At 43.7% G+C, this 18,063-nt stretch overlaps 1 protein-coding gene across 2 annotated transcripts in view; it reads left to right on the top strand.

The window, feature by feature from the left end:
* The window catches only part of NPTN (neuroplastin), a 73,568-nt gene that overhangs the window by 54,168 nt on the left and 1,337 nt on the right, over nucleotides 1-18,063 (top strand). Inside the window, exons 5-8 of one of the 2 annotated variants that reach the window (XM_043555055.1) lie at nucleotides 4,764-4,897; nucleotides 9,766-10,039; nucleotides 16,898-16,919; nucleotides 17,751-17,825. In XM_043555055.1, the coding sequence (XP_043410990.1) occupies nucleotides 4,764-4,897; nucleotides 9,766-10,039; nucleotides 16,898-16,919; nucleotides 17,751-17,811 (491 nt within the window). In that variant the 3' untranslated portion in view covers nucleotides 17,812-17,825. The remainder of the gene's footprint in view (nucleotides 1-4,763; nucleotides 4,898-9,765; nucleotides 10,040-16,897; nucleotides 16,920-17,750; nucleotides 17,826-18,063) is intronic. The other variant, XM_043555056.1, reaches the window with a different exon arrangement.

An 18,063-nucleotide genomic window follows, 5' to 3' on the forward strand; every position in this document is an offset into this window, starting at 1 on the left:
AAGCAGCAGTCTTCTGAAAGCTCGACTGGCACTGGAGGATCTGTGTCCTCAATGGCCGCCTCACATGGCTGCTGTTGGTTAATTCCTCACTGTGCGGGCCTTTTCCACAGGCTGTTTTGAGTGGCCTCCCAGTATGACAGCTAACCTGCCCCAGATTGTGTGATCGAGAGAGAGCAAGGAGAAAGCCACACTGGCTCTGTGAACTATCCAAAGTTGCATACCTTTATTTCTGCTTTACTTCATTCATGAGAATTGTGCCACTAAGTCCAGCCCACGCTCAAGGGGAGGGAGCTATTACACTTCACCTTTTGAAGGGAAGAACATCAAAGAATTTGGAGACTATTTAAAAACCACCATGGGTGGACGATGAGCCCTAAGGGCCCCTCTGCTCTCTGACCAGTGCTTTACATGTGCTCTGAGAGCCTGGTTTCGTTTCTTGCTTTGGTTCCTCTGTCTTGTTTAGCTGGTAGGACAGGAACAGGCTTGCTTTCTTTTTGTCCCCCTCCCCAACATTTTTTTTTTTTTTTTTTTTTTTTTTTTTTTTACTATTTGACTATGGTTGACATAAAATGTTACATTAGCTTCAGGTATACAACTTTGTGATTTGACAAGTTTGTGCATCATGCTATGTTCACAAGTGTGGCTACCAACTGAGGAACGTGATTTTTGATTGAGCAGTTACCATAAAGGAAAGAGAGAAGTGAAAAAACTTTTCATTGATCCAGAGGCTAAAGTGATAGTTGTTATAATCACTCCCTTAAGGATAGAATGATGTGGCTTAATTTTCTCTCTGCTCATAATACTAGTGACACTCCCACCATCCTAAGGGTGAATAATCAGGGCTTCACTCAGTATTCTTTGCTAAGCTGAGGAGAAAGCAACAGATCTAACCATTGAAAACTCTTTCCTGTAGGTTTATTCTATGTAAATACGACCAATGAAGTGTGATGGGGTAGCTAAGTTCCTAGATAATCTCTGTGCATAGTAGCCTTTAAGGCCATGTTCACATCTATAAATAGAAGCCACTGTAGAACACCAAGGTAGATGAATGAAAAGGAGAAGTAGTGTTCTCCTAAACACCAAGGTAGGAGTGAAGACCATCCCCATCTCTCTCCTCAGGTCTTGGCCTTCTAGTCTGCATCCTTTCAGAATATTGACTTTTTTTTTCTTTTCAAATTTGTATGTAAATTCTAGTTAACATACAGTGCAATGCTGATTTTAGGAGTAGAACTCCGTGATTCATCACTTATATACAACACTCAGTGCTCATAATAAGTGCCCTCCTTAATACACATCACTTATCTAAGCCCATCCCCTACCCACCTCCATCTCAACCCTCTGTTTGTTGTCTGTCTTTAAGAGTCTCTTATGGGGGCGCCTGGTGGCGCAGTCGGTTGAGCGTCCGACTTCAGCCAGGTCACGATCTCGTGGTCCGTGAGTTCGAGCCCCGCGTCAGGCTCTGGGCTGATGGCTCAGAGCCTGGAGCCTGTTTCCGATTCTGTGTCTCCCTCTCTCTCTGCCCCTCCCCCGTTCATGCTCTGTCTCTCTCTCTGTCCCAAAAATAAAAAAAATAAAAAAATAAAAAAAAGAGTCTCTTATGGTTTATTTCCATCTCTCTTCTTCCCCCCCACCATATGTTTATGTGTTTTGTTTCTTAAATTCCACATGCGTGAAATCATATGGTATTTGTCTTTCTCTGACTTACTTTGCAAATGGCAAGATTTCATTCTTTTAGGTGGCTGAGTAATATTCCAGTGTGTGTGTGTGTGTGTGTGTGTGTGTGTGTGTGTGTGTGTGTAAATATCATGTCTTCTATATCCATTCATCAATTGATGGACACTTGGGCTCTCTGCATGGTTTGGCTATTGTTGATAATGCTGCAGTAAACATCAGGATGCATGTACCCCTTAGAACCTGTATCTTTTTATCCTTTGGGTAAATACCTGGTAGTGCAATTGCTGGACCATAGGATAGTTCTATTTTTAACTTTTTGAGGAACCTCCATACTGTGCTCCAGAGTGGCTGCACCAGTTTGCACAGAATAGTGACTTTCTTGGAGGCCATGGTGCCATAAACCAGATCGACTTTTAGCCTTCTGGGTGGTTCTAATGTGTAACCTTGAGATGAGTTCCCAAGGTAAAAGCTGATGGTACTGAATTCACAGTACTATTGGAATTAGTTAACTGGGCTAGAGTAGGTATTCTCTGTGGGGCAAAGGAAAATGGAAAAATATGTCACACATAAGCTGATTTCTAAAATTTATATCTTCACCCTAGACTACTCCTCTGGGCTTCAGACTTGATACTCAGCTGTCTACCTGACACCTTCACTTGGAGGTTAAAGACGTATCTTAAGCTTAACATGTCCTCAACTTTGAACTCCTGGTTTTTACCACAGCCATTGCTCCATTCCTAAACAAAAACAAAACAAAAGCAAGCCAACAAAAAACTACCTGGTTCTTCTGTAGTCTTATCTTAGTAACTGGCAACTCCATTCTTATAATTCTTCAAGCCAGAAACCTTTGAGTCATCCTTGACTTTCTTCCTCACATCTCACATCCATTCCATTAGCAAATACCTTAACTCAACCTATAAAATGTATCGGAATCTCTTTCACTGCTACTGCCCTCATCCAAACCACCCTCTCCTTTGCCTGGATTACTCTAATAGCTCCCTTAAATAAATGGTCTTGATTCCACATAGTCATCTACATAGTAGCCAGAGGAAGCCTGTTAAAACATGCAGATCATTTTATACCTATGTTTGATATTTACCAGTGGCTTCCCAGCTGACTCAGAGTAAATGCCAAAGTCCTTTCAGTGGCCTGCAAAGTCCTATTCAATCTGGGCTCCATTCACTCTGATTTCATCTCCTACCATCTTTGCCTTTCTTACTGTGTTTCAGCCAAACTCCTCCATGCCGTTCCTTGTACATAACAAGTGCACCTGTGCCTCAAGGCTTTTTGTCTTTTATTTGGAGTGTTCTTCCCACAGATACAGGAGTGTGCTCCTCCCTTAGTGTTCTTCATGACTGTGCTAAAATGCATCTCAGTAGAAAGACCTTCCCCCACTAGTCAGTGATGTATCTGGCATGTGGTGGGTGCTCAACAAATCTTTGTCAGATGAATGAAATACAACTAGAAGCGAAATGTGGTAGTCCTGCTTGCTGTGTCTCCCCATGATGGTGTTTTACTTAGTGTATTGCCATGGAGCTTGCTCCTTGGAGGACTTAAGATGTTCTTCACTCTTTACTGACTGAAGAAAGCTCTGAGAAAGGGGGAGCAGTAGGTCTGAGCAGTAACCAAGTGGCTTTGGGAGAAATCTGGTGACATGGCAGTAAGATGGAGCCAGCTTGGCCCACTCCCTTCTGCAGTGAGGAAGTCTACCTGGAAAAACAAAAAGGCATTTCCTTTAAAACCTCCTCTTTAGATAGAAAACACCACACACTGTGTAGTACTGAGCAGGTTTCAGTTTGGCTGGCAGTGGTGATAGAGACAGCTTGGAACTTCATTCATTCCATTTCTGTCCAGGTGCCTCTGGAGGTGGCCTTGGAAGCACAGTCTGAGAAGTAGCAGAACTTTGGATTTGTTTTAAGCCAAGAAAAAAACAGGCTGTTTTGAGGGGGAACATGGGATATGCCCGTGATATAATACAATTGTACAGGCTTTTATAGTTGCAAAGTGAGTGTTTTAAATCTTTCCTACCCAAGGCCCCTGGATGTAGGCAGGGGCTAGGATTATCTCCATTTGATAATGGGTGTAGAAATGAAGCACAGGCAAAACTTGAATTTGGACCAGACCTGTTGATTCTCTTTCCTGTCTTGGCCAACTACGTGACATCTGGCCTACTTTGAGTTTTATTGCTTTCACATTACTTACTGTAACTGGTGAGGTATGGTAGAAAATATTGTCAAGATCAAAGGAGGCTAAATTCAAAGAATTAGCCCCCATTTCAGGCTTCCTGGATCCTTGAAACTTATCTAATTTTTAAACCACAGGTGCTGTCTATTTCTTCCTAAGCGATCCCTTAAAGCAGAGAAGACCAGCAGCGTCTAACATGTCTAGAAATTCCCCCAAGATTGGGTTTATTGAGATTACTGCAAATCAGGTGTACAGGTCAGATTCTTAAACTGTTAATAAAATCTCTTGGGACACTGGTTGAATTTCCTGTTTATTCCTTTCTTGTGAAGACCAGTTTGCTGGATTCCCTCTTTCCTGGAAGAGCCTTGCCCATTGATAGTCATCAGATAGCTTCTCCAGGCATTCATTATTTTTATATAGCTTGCAATCTTTGACTTGATTTTAAATGTTTGACCTTAGAGATCTCTCATTTCCTTAAGGGAATATATGACATTTGATATAATCCATAATTGTTATTAGTTCAGGCATGAAAAAACCATGACTGGAAGAGGAGATGATAATAGCTTCTGTTTGCATTTTTTTTTTTTTTTAAAGGATGTCTTAATTTAGGGCAGTTGAGCCTATGCCTCCTCTTCCAGGAGGTTAGAGAGCCACCTGTGTTAATAGCAGAACTTCACATATAGCAATCCTGGTATCTGCTTTGGCTGCTTTGGTGGGTGGGAGGTAGGGCATGGTTTGATTCCATTGCTCTGTTCTGACCTGAAATGCATGTTATCAAAGATAAATATGAGGATGGGCCTAAAGATTGGCTATCTTAGAAACAGGGCTCTGAGTCAGTAGGTGGGGCCTTTGTATCCTCTTCAGAATAGCTTCCCATGATAACTGTTCAACACTCTTTCTCACAGCTGCTCCTGACATCACTGGCCACAAACGGAGCGAGAACAAGAATGAAGGGCAAGATGCCATGATGTATTGCAAATCAGTTGGCTATCCGCACCCAGAGTGGATCTGGCGCAAGAAGGAGAATGGTATGCCCATGGTGAGTAGGAGGCAGCCCTGATTCTCTATACCTGGGTCTCTGTGGTTGCTGGAGTTTCTCCTGGGGAGGTCCAGACATCTGGACCAGTTTCTGCAACCCCTGCCATAATGGCATGGCCCTGGTTACCCTTTCTAGTCATGAATGTTATGAATCTGGAGGTCACTGACAGTCTCTGTCCAGCACTGGAATCCCTACGTGATCTGTTAGAGCTGTTTGTCTACTAAGCGATTTGACTGGTTTGCCTTCAAGACAAGCTGAAAGAGCTAATCCCAATCTTAAACTTTTTTTTATTATTCTAGTGCATCTGTCCTAAAGAAAATATTGTTCTTGGTGTAGTCTTAACATACCTTTCTTGTTTTTTGGAAAGACAAGGCAATGAGGGCAATTGCTAGTATATGCCTGGGACACAGAAAGTACTGATTAGGAATTGGGGCAACATGATGAGCCTCAGGAGCAGCCTTAGACATTGGAAATCTGACAGTATCTGCTCCAGAAAAGGTCAAAGAAGACATCTTTTTCAATCTGTGGGATGATTCTTGATGGTGTTGGGGGAGTCAAATATTTGTTAGACTCTCATTCTCTCTCTGATTTCGTGACATTTGGCCAGTCTCTTTTTCTGTGAGAGGGTGTCATACATTCCTCCTCTCCCGAGGCCTTGCATGCCCAGCACTGTACTTTTCAGGCATCCTCTTTGTCAATCATCAGAATCAGAAGGGACCCTGGAGATAATCTAATCTGCTTCTTCAGAAAGGTTGCATTGTTAACCAAGGTAAATTAGTGACAAAACCAAGGAAGGGTCAAATCCATTTTTTTTTTAATTTCAAGTCCATAATTCTTCCCACTCTAGGATCTCTCAATAATGATATGTCAAGTGGTGGTAAGGACTCTGACATTAACAATGATGACTAGATTTCAGAAACCCACTAATAAGGGGTCGTGATGAGGAAGGGAGAGGTTATTTTCAGAGCAGGCCCTGAAAAGTCAACAAAATATTTAATTCTCTAAAGTGCTGCAAGCAAATGCCCATTTCTCTCCTGGTACCTGGGTAGGAGAGCCCTTGAGCTTTTGCCAAAGCAGATTGGGATTCCTCAGTGGATATTTTCATCTCCTCTTCTTCTCATGCCCATGAATTCTTTTTTTGTTTGTTTGTTTTGTTTTTTTTTTTTTTTTTTTTTTTTTTTTTTAAGAGACAGAGTGTGAGCAGGGGAGGGACAGAGAGAGAGAGACAGAATCTGAAGTGGGCTCCAGGCTCTGAGCTGTCAGCACAGAGCCTGACACGGGGCTCAAACTCATGAACCACGAAATGAAGTCATACACTTAACCTCCTGAACAACCCAGATGCCCCTCATGCCCATGAACTCTTAGTTATCTGTTACATTGTGAAGAACCTTTGAAATCAATTACTACTTCTTGTTGCTTTCAAGCTGTGAATCGTTTGGGAAACAGAAAACTTTTAATGAAAGAGGGGTAGGGAAAAGAAAAGCAATTTCTAGGTTGATGCCTTTGAAAACCAGTTTGTCGAACAGTCTAAACTTGGTTGAGGGCTAAGATAAAATGCTTTCAGTTTTTTTCTAGACACTAATTTCAGTACAGATCCCTTTTCTAGACAGATCCCATAACTTTGTTGGACCTCTTTGTTTTTAAAGAATTTAGTCCAGCCCAATCCAAAATTCCAGTTTTCTCTCTCATCCCCTTTCCCTAGGCTGCAAGGGGAGCAGAGGATTGTCTTCATTCTGTCTTCTGGGTTTTTCTTCTGTATGGAGTGGGAAAGAGGACAAGTATGGCTCATCTGACTTATCCTATAGCCCACTGCTTCTTGACTGCTCCTTCTGTGGCCTCTGCGTGGCAGGTGTCCAGATCTGGATCTTGTAAGAACTTGTGTTGGTTCTTATAGGACCAGTTCTCAGATATTAGCGGTCTACTCTAACCGAAATCTCTGTTTCCTGCTTAGCTCCGGCCACAGATGATTTTTACTGCTGGGGTCTTCTCACCCAGAAGGCAACCAACCCTGTCAGGGAAACGTGAACATCATGGCTCTTCAAATCCTGGGAGTATAGGCCACTCTGCCTTCAGATCTCCAAATAGCCCTTTCCAAGATTGAGAGGCATACGGCACATCAGCCGGTCTCCTGCCTAAACAAATACCCACTGGAAAAAGATAGTTTCTTCTTGGCACCCCCAGCCTGAGTGATTCTCTTGGTGCCTGTTCCACTCAGCTGCAGGGTGGGAAGCTGCATGCAATGCCAAGTATAACTCTCTTCCTGTCACCTCTAATCCTGTCTTCTCTTTTATAGATTGGCGAGGGTTGATGTGGTCATGTGAGGGGTAAGGTAGCTTGATGGACTCCCTTGTAGTAAGCCCTAGCAGGACTATTTGCCCCCTGATTTGTTTGAACCTTTTTTTTTTTTTTTTTTAAAGAGATAGGTACTTTTTTTTTTTTAAAGTAAATCATAATTTCTGACCATAAGTGTAAAAATTACAGTCGTGTTAAATACAAAGTTTTAAGTATCCTCCTTAAAAGGCAGATTTAAGAAACAAAAATATATGTTGTTTAAGATAATCTACATATAACAAAATAATATAAAAGTGTTAAAACGAAAATGATGGACAAAGATATAGTGAAATTCTATAAATAGAAAGAACAAGTGGAAATCTTAACATCACAGAAAGTGAAATTCAAATAAAAAACATTAAACCAGGGTGCCTGATGGCTCAGTTAAGTGTCCAACTTCACCTCAGGTCATGATCATGAGTTTGAATCCAGCATTGGGCTCTCTGCTGTCGGCGGAGAGCCTGCTTCACATACTCTGTCTCTCTCTGCCCCTCTTCCCCCCGCTTTCCTGCCCCCCCCCCACTCTGTCTCTTTCTCTCTCAAAAATAATAACTAATAAAAAGTAATACCTTAAAAGGGTTAAACCAAGAGTTCCTTTTTATCATGATAAGAGGATTAATCCATAATAAAGACAAAGCTATCATGATCTTTTCACACTACATAGTACAGTTCCAAAATGAATGAATTAAAAATTGGAAATACAAGGAAATGTAGCCAGAAGCACAATTATATGGTGGCATACTTACATATATTATTTTTAGTCTTTGACAGGTGAGATGAAAAATCAACACTGTAGAAGGTTTGAATATCTAATGACTAAGGTGACACAGTCTTGATACTGAAACCTAAGTATCAATCACTATCAGTCATAAATGTATGTGAACGCTTCCTAAGTGCAAGTTAATGGTGTTTGAATCCTTTTTTTTAAAAAAAAGTACACATTTTTATTATTGAAGTATAGTTGACATATAATGTTATATTAGTTTCAGGTATACAGCATAGTGATTTGACAGTTCTGTACATAATGCAGCACTCACCACGATTAGCGTAGTCACCATCTGTTCCCTTACACGTCATTACAGTGTTATCGACTCTATTCCCTATGCTGTGCTTTCATCCAAGAATATAGGGTACTTTTGATGCTTCTCCTTAGTCATCAATTCTGTAGCAACAGGACAAGTCTCCACTCAGTATCTTATTATGCATTGATTGAAAAGGTTAAAAGTTTCTTGCATAAAATGGTATTCAGAAAATACTTAGTGAAGGCCTGTGGATCAAAGAAGACAATAATCATTTCTGATTATGAGTGAAAAACATGGAATTAGTGAGCCGGTAGAGCGGGGGGGGGTGGGGGGGGTGAGGGAAGTTGGCAGCTTTCCAAGTCCTCGAGTCGAAGCTTCATGGGATAACTTGTTTTGAAGGCTGAGTTTGCCATTTCAGGCATACCCACACTCAACTGCAGACACGATTGTATGCTATAGCTAGACATCATTCTGGGGATTATCTTCCCCTTTCCTCTCTACTATTTCTGATTACACTTTAGTTGCATAACAACTGGCACATGAGTCCATTTTCCTGCTACCCCAGGGGATCAGTGCTATGAGCCTGCTGGATCCCAGCTCCACCTAGAGCCCTGCTTGTGCACTCTCACCTCCGCCTTCCCACATGGGCCTGGAGTACTCCCGTCCTACTTAGCACCTCTCCTCCCCACAATCTAGTGCAAAAGCTGGCTCTTGTCAAGCTTTCCCTGACTGTTTCTGGCACTGGCCACTCACTCTGCCCCACAGTATTTGGTACATGCTCTCCATTGGGGCTTCTCGTCGCATTCCCATGACCATCCCTTTTGAGGTTCCCTCTTGAGGTCAGTCTCCTTGTTCGTTTTTGTATCATACTTTTCCCTATTTCACCTTCCCCTTGGTAGGATATAAGACATGTAGCATACATTAGTAAATAGTTGATTGATTGAATAAACTTTGCTTTAACCCTGTAATTCTGAAAGGAAAGGGCAGTTATGAATTTCTCTAGTCTTGACTAGGAGCAAGTTCTTAGCATTGTTTTTGGAGGAAGTTTAAGGAGACTTCCCAGAATTCACCAAGCACGAAGTAGATGTCCTGACTCTGAAGTCATCAGACAGGCCTGAGGTTAGCATATATGCCTGACCGTGGAGGTCACACCCCTCCTTCTCAATTCTCCTTCTGTGTTATGGTTTCTTACCATATGGTATTTGAAGTAGCATTTTCTAGATTGAGTAGGTCTTCCAGTCACTTCATAGAAGTTGGAGAAGTCTGGAGGACCAACAGTGGGGGAGGCCTTAACCTGGCTCTACCAGAAGTTTACTAATGTATTGTTGTTGTTGATATTGAAAGGAAGTTAATAATGAAGGGCTCACAAGTTACCTGGACAAAGATGGTCCTAGACACTGCTCCCTCATCCCAGCCAATGATCTTGCTAAGAATGGAGAACAGTGCCACCTTATCTTGGACACGAACTCAACTACTCTGACCTCTGTGTGTTCTCCCTTTCTCTACCCTGAGCAGGACATTGTCAATACCTCTGGCCGCTTCTTCATCATCAACAAGGAAAATTATACTGAGCTGAACATCGTGAATCTCCAGATCACGGAAGACCCTGGCGAGTATGAATGTAATGCTACCAACTCCATTGGCTCTGCCTCCGTTGTCACCATCCTCAGGGTACGGAGCCACCTGGCCCCACTCTGGCCTTTTTTGGGAATTCTGGCTGAAATCATCATCTTGGTGGTGATCATTGTTGTGTATGAGAAGAGGAAGAGGCCAGATGAAGTTCCTGATGGTAAGAGCATCCCTACAAAATAGCTATAATGTTGGGGTTGGTTCCTTGGGATGGTTTCCAAGCACCCAAAGAGTATATATAAGTATGTTGGGGTTCAGTCCCAAAAGGAGAGAAGGAAAATTCTCATACTGGTTCCTTAATCCCTACCCCTAAGATTAGCCACCTAGAGCTATAATTATTAGCTCTGTCCCTCCATTTGGGTATTCTCCAAGCCCCAGTCCCATCTGCCCTTCAGGCCCCATGTGGGGAGCGGGCAGCTGTCAGTCTCTTTGTTCAGCTCTGTCCTCCTTCAATACAGATCATCAGGCAGATTGAGCTTGAGGAGAATCCAAGTCAAGCCTAGAAGCCACCCCAAGATCGCAGGCCACCTGGCCTTTCAGGCAGATTTAAGGTATCTAATTGGTTGTCACATGGTTGCCTCGTGTAGCCCCTGTAGGTAACTGCCCCAGTCCAGTCAAACTGTTCTTGAGAAAAGCCATTGGAACAAGCCAGCCTTTGGTTCCCTTGGTTGGTCCCTTTGATAGGTTTTCAAGGTTCTTGGTGAAGCAGGCACTTAGCATTTGGCTTTTCTGTCTCACAGACAAAATGGTGGAGTCTGATCCATCCACACCCCGACTTTTAAGGCAGAGATAGCTAAGCAGTAACACCTGGAGCCCAGGCCCCAGGGTGGCACCCGCAGGCTGGTGGAGTGCCAGAGATGGGAGTGGATAGAGCGGCACTAGGACTACAGTGAACTATTAAGCTTTGGAAAGAACATGGATCTTAGATTTGGGGACATGCTTACAATCAGGAAGGTCCTAGGAAATCTTCGGGTTTTTTTTGGTTTTTTTTTTTTGGTATTCCATTTGTAACCCTGGGATTCCAGTCAGGGGACAGCTCCTGCTGGAGACTTGTATCAGTAGCTCCTTCAGCTTTCTGACTAGCTCCCCACCCTCCTGTCCTGTCACGTCATCAGCAAATGAATCGGCCAGCCAGAGATTACCCCCACTTGTCCATCACTGACTAGATGAGAAGGGTGTGTGCCCAAGTTCAGTGGAGGCGGGCCTTGGGTGATGGTGGGGTTGCCAACTCTGGTGTGACTGTTCTGGGCCTGTGCTTGTGCACTGTGGTCCTGTGCCTTGCCCCACAGAGTTGTCCTTGTCCCCGTGGCTGACCAGCAGGACTGCAGCCCCAACCATGTGTGTCTGTGGAGAATTGCTAAGGGGGGTCTGCTGCTCCCTCAGAAGTCATGCAGCCCTGAAGACATGCTGGTGGCTTCAGCCTGTCTGGAAGGCCATGTTTGAGAACAGCAGCCTCTTCCCCTCTTTTTGTTTCTTCTCAGCACCTCCAAATCTCTGCCTGCACTAAGTAGAGGGGAGTATTCTAGGGAGGCTGGCAAAAAGATTTGTCGCTGACACTAACAACGCATGTAGGGAGCCCTGGCAGAACCCCTCCCGGTGTACATCCAGCAGTGAGCTAGACAGAGGAGTGAGGCGGACGCCAGCTGGAAGTCGATGGGCCTGTGTGAATAAATGAGCTGATTCCCTGCAACAGAAGTGTGCCCCCGGGATTTTTACATTCCTTCTCCTAGGTGCACAGAACTGCTGTTCTACGAGGTGAACTGCATTCTTGGGATTTTTCACATATGCATAATGCTTTTTTCTCTAGATTTTTCTCTTTCCTGCTACAAATTAGGACTCCCAAGCAAGGCAGAATACCTGTATTTAGGCCTGAGAGTAAAGGGAAGTTGTCTGTATTTCTAGCACAGCTCTTTAGAAGCAGTTATGCCTCAGTCCTGCAAAGGGCTTTTCATCCCCTCAGAATGCTTTTGCTTTGCTAAATATCACCTTGCTCAGCCTTCCCTTTGGAAAGGTGGAGAAGCAAAAAGTCAGGTAGGAAAGGGCAAAGATGGGCTTCCGGACCTGATTTTTTATTTTAAGATGATGAGGCTGGGTGCTGCTCTCTTGGCAGAGTGATATGTTGGCTTAGCTGGTCTCCATGAGAGGTTCCGGTCTTCCTCGTAGGAAGCCACTTTGTTTACCAGGTTGCTCTCCCAGCGTGTCTGGAAGACATTTGGGTTAGATTTGAGAAGTGGTTAGTATTGGTTCTGACAAGTGCAGACACCTGCCCGGGGAAGTGGCTATCTTAAAAGAGCTAGAGCTCCATGGCTACTGAACTCAAGTGGTGGCCAGTTGATCTTCTGAACAGCTTCCTGAAGGGAAGGTACTTCTTTTAAGCTAAATTATTATAGACAGTGGAAGAATCCTACATAAAAGACGTGGGTAAGTGCAAAGTAAAATCTCTTTGCTCTGATCTCCTGGAAGAAATGTGATGCAAGCAGCGTTTACTTTTTTTGTTCTTGAATTGGGGCAACAGACCTGGGATGCTGGAATTATTGCGGTGTTCGCCTCCTCTCTGCTCCCTTCCCGACAGCCAGCGCGGCCCAGGCTCCATTCTCCATCTCCACTTCCCTGCCTTGCTCTGGCATTTCCATCCCAGAGTTTTCTCCTTTGTTTGCCTCCTCTTCTCAAACCCCTCCCTGCTCCTATGCCCCTTTATTTCTTGTCCTCCTGGAATTAATCATTAAAGAAAAAAAAAGTTGATTGTTCCTCAGTGAGTTTTCCTTATGCTGTGGCTTTTTTTCCAGCCAGTTTCCCCTCAACTCCCATGCATCCCTCATATGCTTTCTCCCCACCTACCCTGTCCCCAGGTCTACATATAGAGAGATGCAGGCACTCCTTTGTGGAATGAATGAAGAGGTACCTTGTATCTGATACGAATTGGGAGTTTTAGAGGTGATGGATTTTTATCAGCCAGCCATCTGTGGCTCTGTTGACTTATTTGTGCCACTGTGAAAATGGATTTTTTTAATATGCCTGACATGCTTTCTCTGCCAAAATAGGTACTTTTTATTATCAAGGTAGACCTAGGATTTATTTTTGACTTACTGAACTTTTTCTTATGTGAAAAAATTTCATATAAAACTCATAATACTCCTATTCGGGTAGTCTGTGAGTTCTTGGTAACTCAGCCCCTGACCAGAAAAGCACTAAGTGAACAGTTTAAAACTACACACCTGCACAAATTTGAACTTAGAGAGTTTACTCCAAGTACGCTTCACCAGAATGGCAAAGATTGCTTTAGATTTCTCACATAGAAAATGCTTAGGGTTAAGGGTTAGCTACTTCCAGTAGGGGGAGGGGGAAAAAAGGCCTCTGTGTCTTAGTCTACTGGCATCTACTCAGAACATTTTTAAGCAAAACTCACACTAAGTCCCTTTTAGCCCCTGCTGTGGTCTCTTTGAGGATCGGTGCCCAGTAGATTGGTTGTCTTCTAGATAGATGGTCTGCATCTCACCTTTTACCTTCAGTGTTTTCAGGAACAGATGAGTCGTGGAGACAAACAAGGGCTTCGTTTTTTCAGCTTACTCATCACTTGACTACATTCTCTGAAAATATTACATGATAATTTTCTAAAAAGAGTGGGTCCAGCCAGCATCCCCCTAGCCTTCCATCCATCCTACAGCTCACATGCCTGGAGCAGACCTTCTGTGCTGGTTCTCTGCTGAGTGAAGCAGAGGGGTTGGTGTGTGCTTCCAAGTTCCCCCCTCCCCGCTCACCTGGGGAGATGAGGCGGGAACCTGCCTCATGGTTGGTGCCTTCAGTTCTACTGGACGTTTTAGTGACCGCAGGTGAAAACAGTAGGAGCTGATTTAAGAAAAGCAGGGGTGGCATCAAAAAGAGTTTTCTGTTTTCACGTTAGGGAGATAATTTTTATAAGCAGTTCAAAGGGACTCTTCTAAGTTACTGATGGAGATCTGAGGTTTTGGGGGGACCATTTTTAGTGGCTCTGATGCATTCGAACTCTTTTAGACACTCTACGATTAAGAGGTATTCTGACATCCGAAAAATCTATCAGTTGGGAATATGAAGCTTTACAACAGACCAGGAATGTTGGTAAAGAAATGTGATCTTTAAAATGACATGCAAAACACACCTTTCATTGTCTCTTAACTAGGGGTCCTCTGAGTCCGTTACCTTATGGAGAAAATACAATAGGACCAAATATGAAAGGAAACTGGAAGTAACTGTTAATCAGTCTCTGGTTTAATGCTAATCTGCTGAGATGAGGCAAAATGTAAGCAGGTTTAGAAACTATAAAAGCCCATCCTCCGTGAGATGAAGGCAGTGAACAAGGAGCTTTGACCAGACAGGCCCCTCTTGGTCATTCTGACTGGAAAGCCATCTTTTTGGAGGTGCTACCATGTCAGGTAACCCGTTCTTTAGCGGGCATCGCAGAGCACTCTTCCTGATGACACGGCCATGTGATCTAGGGGAGTGAGGGCCGGAGTACGTCTTTTGGGAAGACAGCAGTTCCACCAGGAACTTCACTCTCCTGAGGTGGATTCCAGAAGCATCTTGTTTCCCTTCTCCCCAGTCCTCTTCCTCTCATCTAGCCAGTGGTTGTGAGTAATGCCTAGGTGAAGAGAGGAGCCCTTGTTTAAGCAGCTATCTTTTGGCCTGAGGGTTTGGGGTATGTTGATATTTGTCGGTTACTATGACTTCTTTTTTTTCCCCCCTCAATTGCATCAAACCCTTAAAACATGGTGGTAAGTGAGCGATATGCATGCTTTTGGAGTTTGTTTAATCTCCGCTTCAGTCTATACGATGCACAGTTCATGATGTTAACACTTTTCTTCAAGTTTACTTCATTCACTTTCACAACTAATTTGGATTTCAGTTTGCTGTTCAATTCTCATTTACTTTTTGATTTTCGTACCTTTTTTTCTGTAGTGCTGTTCCTTCCCTCTCTCCTGGTTTCCCTGTTAGGGTCAGGTTGTTTATTGTCTGACCTGTAAAGGGAGAATGGTGCTGCGGATAGTGGCTCAGTCCAGGACAGTAGGAGACACGAGGCTCTTTTCTCGATTCCTTGTAAATGTGCAGGTGGATGTGGGGAGAGAGATGAAGTGAGGCTTAGACACTAGCGTGAATAGCACCCGCTCCCACTTGCAGGCATGGCAGCTGCACCGGAGCCGCTGTTGCTAAAACCCCAACGTGCGGCCCTTTGCACGTTACCGGCTTGTCAGGCTGGAAGACGACCCCACTGGGCGGACAGCAGGGCGTAACCCCCCACCGAAAGAAAAGCTTGCGTGTAAAGTGCTCGGGTCGGTGCCGACAGCGTCATGCTTTGAGAAGAGTAGCTTGGCTATCGCGATGTCCCCCCTCCCCTGCTTTTTCTTTCCACATTGGGAGTAGGTTGGTGGTGGTCTTGTCAGTTATCTTTAGAATTTCGTGTTTTCCGGTACACAGCCAGAGCACTAAAACTATCCTAAGTTTGCTCCTGTGTCTTTTCCTTTAAGTCCCTGAAGTGCTTAGTTCCTAGCATGTAGCTGAGCTGGCTTGGCCTGGATGCTGAGAGCAGTCGGGTGTTGTGGTGAGGGTAGATTTAGGCCGGGCTCGTGTGTCTCAGTCCTGATATGTCTTCGTATATCTTCACTGCATACACAGCACACTGATGTCTCGGGTGTCCTCGACTCTTAGTTTGTTCTTTGTACCTGTTCAATAGTGTACTGTTAGTAGTAGAATCCTGTTGGACACTGGTGTGTCGCCAGCCTGTTGTTTGGCTGAGAAGTCATTGGTTTGTGGTTAGTTCGTTCGTTTGTTTGTTTTTTTTTTAATCTTTTTTTGCTCCAGTCACTGTGTGTGCTGGCGGTGGCTTTGCCTCTCCGTTGCCTCGAAGGACCAGGTGGAGCAATGTCTCCCTGTGACAGACATTACTCCTGACGTGTGCGCCTGCAGATGCCTACACTGAGACTGTAATCTCCATAACTGCTTCATGTGCACCAAGCCCCCTTGTGGAATCCTGCTGAGAGTTTTTCTAGAAGCCTTCAGCTAAACCAAACTGTTCAGAATCATTTAGTCTACCTGACTGGTATAAAACAGAAAAACTAAGAGCACTTGCTTGTTCCCTCCCCTTGTACATATATCCCTGCTTAAAGGGGACCAAGTTGCCCTTAGTTGAAACAGGAAAGAAAAACTTATAAATCAGAATAATGAAATACCAATTTAAGAAGGCTTCTAAACTCAGATGATGTAAGCTTTTTGGTTTAAAAAAAACAAAACAAAAACTATCTCATGGCTCATCTGGATTCGGGTTCTGGTTTTGGCCAGGGCTCGAGTTGAGCCTGTCTTTTCTGTCAGAAGTCTGAAGTATTTTCTAGAGGGATGTCACCACTATTCAGCTCTCCCTGATGTATCACAGAACGTCTTCTGGTTATGTATGCACTTGTGCTGGCATAGCCCAGCTGGGCTGACCCAGTATTAGGTTGAACTGTTGTGGCTTCCTCTCCCTCAATCTCATTCGCCAGACTAAAGACTCTCCTAAAGATTACAAAACAGCAAGAACACTGTCTTTTGGGGAAGTGAGGATGTGTGGCTAAATGTATAGAACACACACATCCGTCCACACTGCAGGATTGAGCCATGCATTCACCACAAGAAAACAAACAGCAGGATTTTACAACTGAAATGTTGGTTTGTGTTCTCATTTCTCTAAGAGTGAACCACTGGAACTTGGGGACAAGATGAGTATAATATCGCAGCCTGTCTGTCCGCTACAGTTGCAGTTTTTCATGACAAGCATTCCCAGTGTCAACTAAAACCATTGAAACAACATACCCGCCATTAAAAACTCGAATCTAGAAGTAATAACTCCATGAGTGTTTTGCACCTCCAGATGGAATGGCCTTGAATAAATGCTATGAATAGCCATGTTTGCCACTTGCCGTTTGCTCTTCTGTTAATTCTTAACGTAGAGTCTCACGATTTTCTCCTTTCTCCTCCTGTCTCTCGGATTATTAAAAAACGGAATACCTTACAGACGATGAACCAGCTGGGCCAATGTGAGTACTTTGTTGGACATTGATTCAGTAGTTTCTTTTGTATTTGCAGTTTAATTGAATGGAGTGAGTAGCTAAGGTGGTGGGGAGCCAGCGGGTGGAAATGAGTGTTGTAGTGTAGACTCCCTAGCTACACAGACATGGAGCTGACAGCCATTTGATTCCCAGGACAGGCTGTGCAGTTTTGTTTTCCGTAACAACACAAGGTGGAACGCCATGCAAAAAAACCATTTAAAATTTTGCACGTCCTACATACTTGAATTGATAGTGTGGAGGAAATAACAAGTGTATCGGAGACTGCCAGTTTCGTGAACGTTAATTTCAAGCTGGACTGTAGCATGGAGAAGCTGTCTGGCTTCATTAACAGTTGCGTGTAGCCAAGACAGATGGTACTGCAAATTTTCAGTCGGTCCAGGAGAAGCGGAGTCTCCTAGAGTTGGGGACTAAGGGGTGAGAGGCCCAAATTGGCCGAGTGCCAGAGGGCACACCACTGCCTGCCTGTGTGTGATTATCCTTTATCATTCGAGAGGAGACTGTGGTGTTCAGTAGAGAAGAAACCACTGTCCATACACCGTTAGAGTAATTAGATTATAGTTTGTAAATCGGATGGAAAGTTACCTGTATATTGTCTGCCTTGGGAGTCAAAAGGATTAACTGAAGGTGTGTGTGTATGCACTTTACACAAAGAATATTTTTATTGACTAATGTTGTGCAGTAAAATTTCTTACTATACCAGGGATGGTAGTAAGTGAAAGAATCCCTGTATTTCCATGTGTTATAATTTCAAGAGTTGCCACTGACTTTAACTCTTATAATGCAATTTTTCCTCCAAAGGAAAACCAACTCTACCAACAATCACAAAGATAAAAACTTGCGCCAGAGAAACACAAATTAAATACTGCTTATAATGTAAGTATGGCCTTCCTTAGAAATTTTAAAAATTATATGCAAACGAACGTTGCCTCTGTTGACCTTGTTGCACATTCTTTGGTAGTTGGTAGCATGTTGTAGGATCTTCTAGTTCATTTCAGAGCTGTTGATATGATGGAACAAGTTCTGTTTGCCCTCCGTCCAGTGCAGCAGCCGGAAAGGAACATTTTCAGCTGTGTTGTTCCACATATTTATATAAGTGCCGTTTCAGAATACA

This window comes from Prionailurus bengalensis, chromosome B3 (assembly GCF_016509475.1).
Source record: "Prionailurus bengalensis isolate Pbe53 chromosome B3, Fcat_Pben_1.1_paternal_pri, whole genome shotgun sequence".
Taxonomy (NCBI): Eukaryota; Metazoa; Chordata; class Mammalia; order Carnivora; family Felidae; genus Prionailurus; species Prionailurus bengalensis.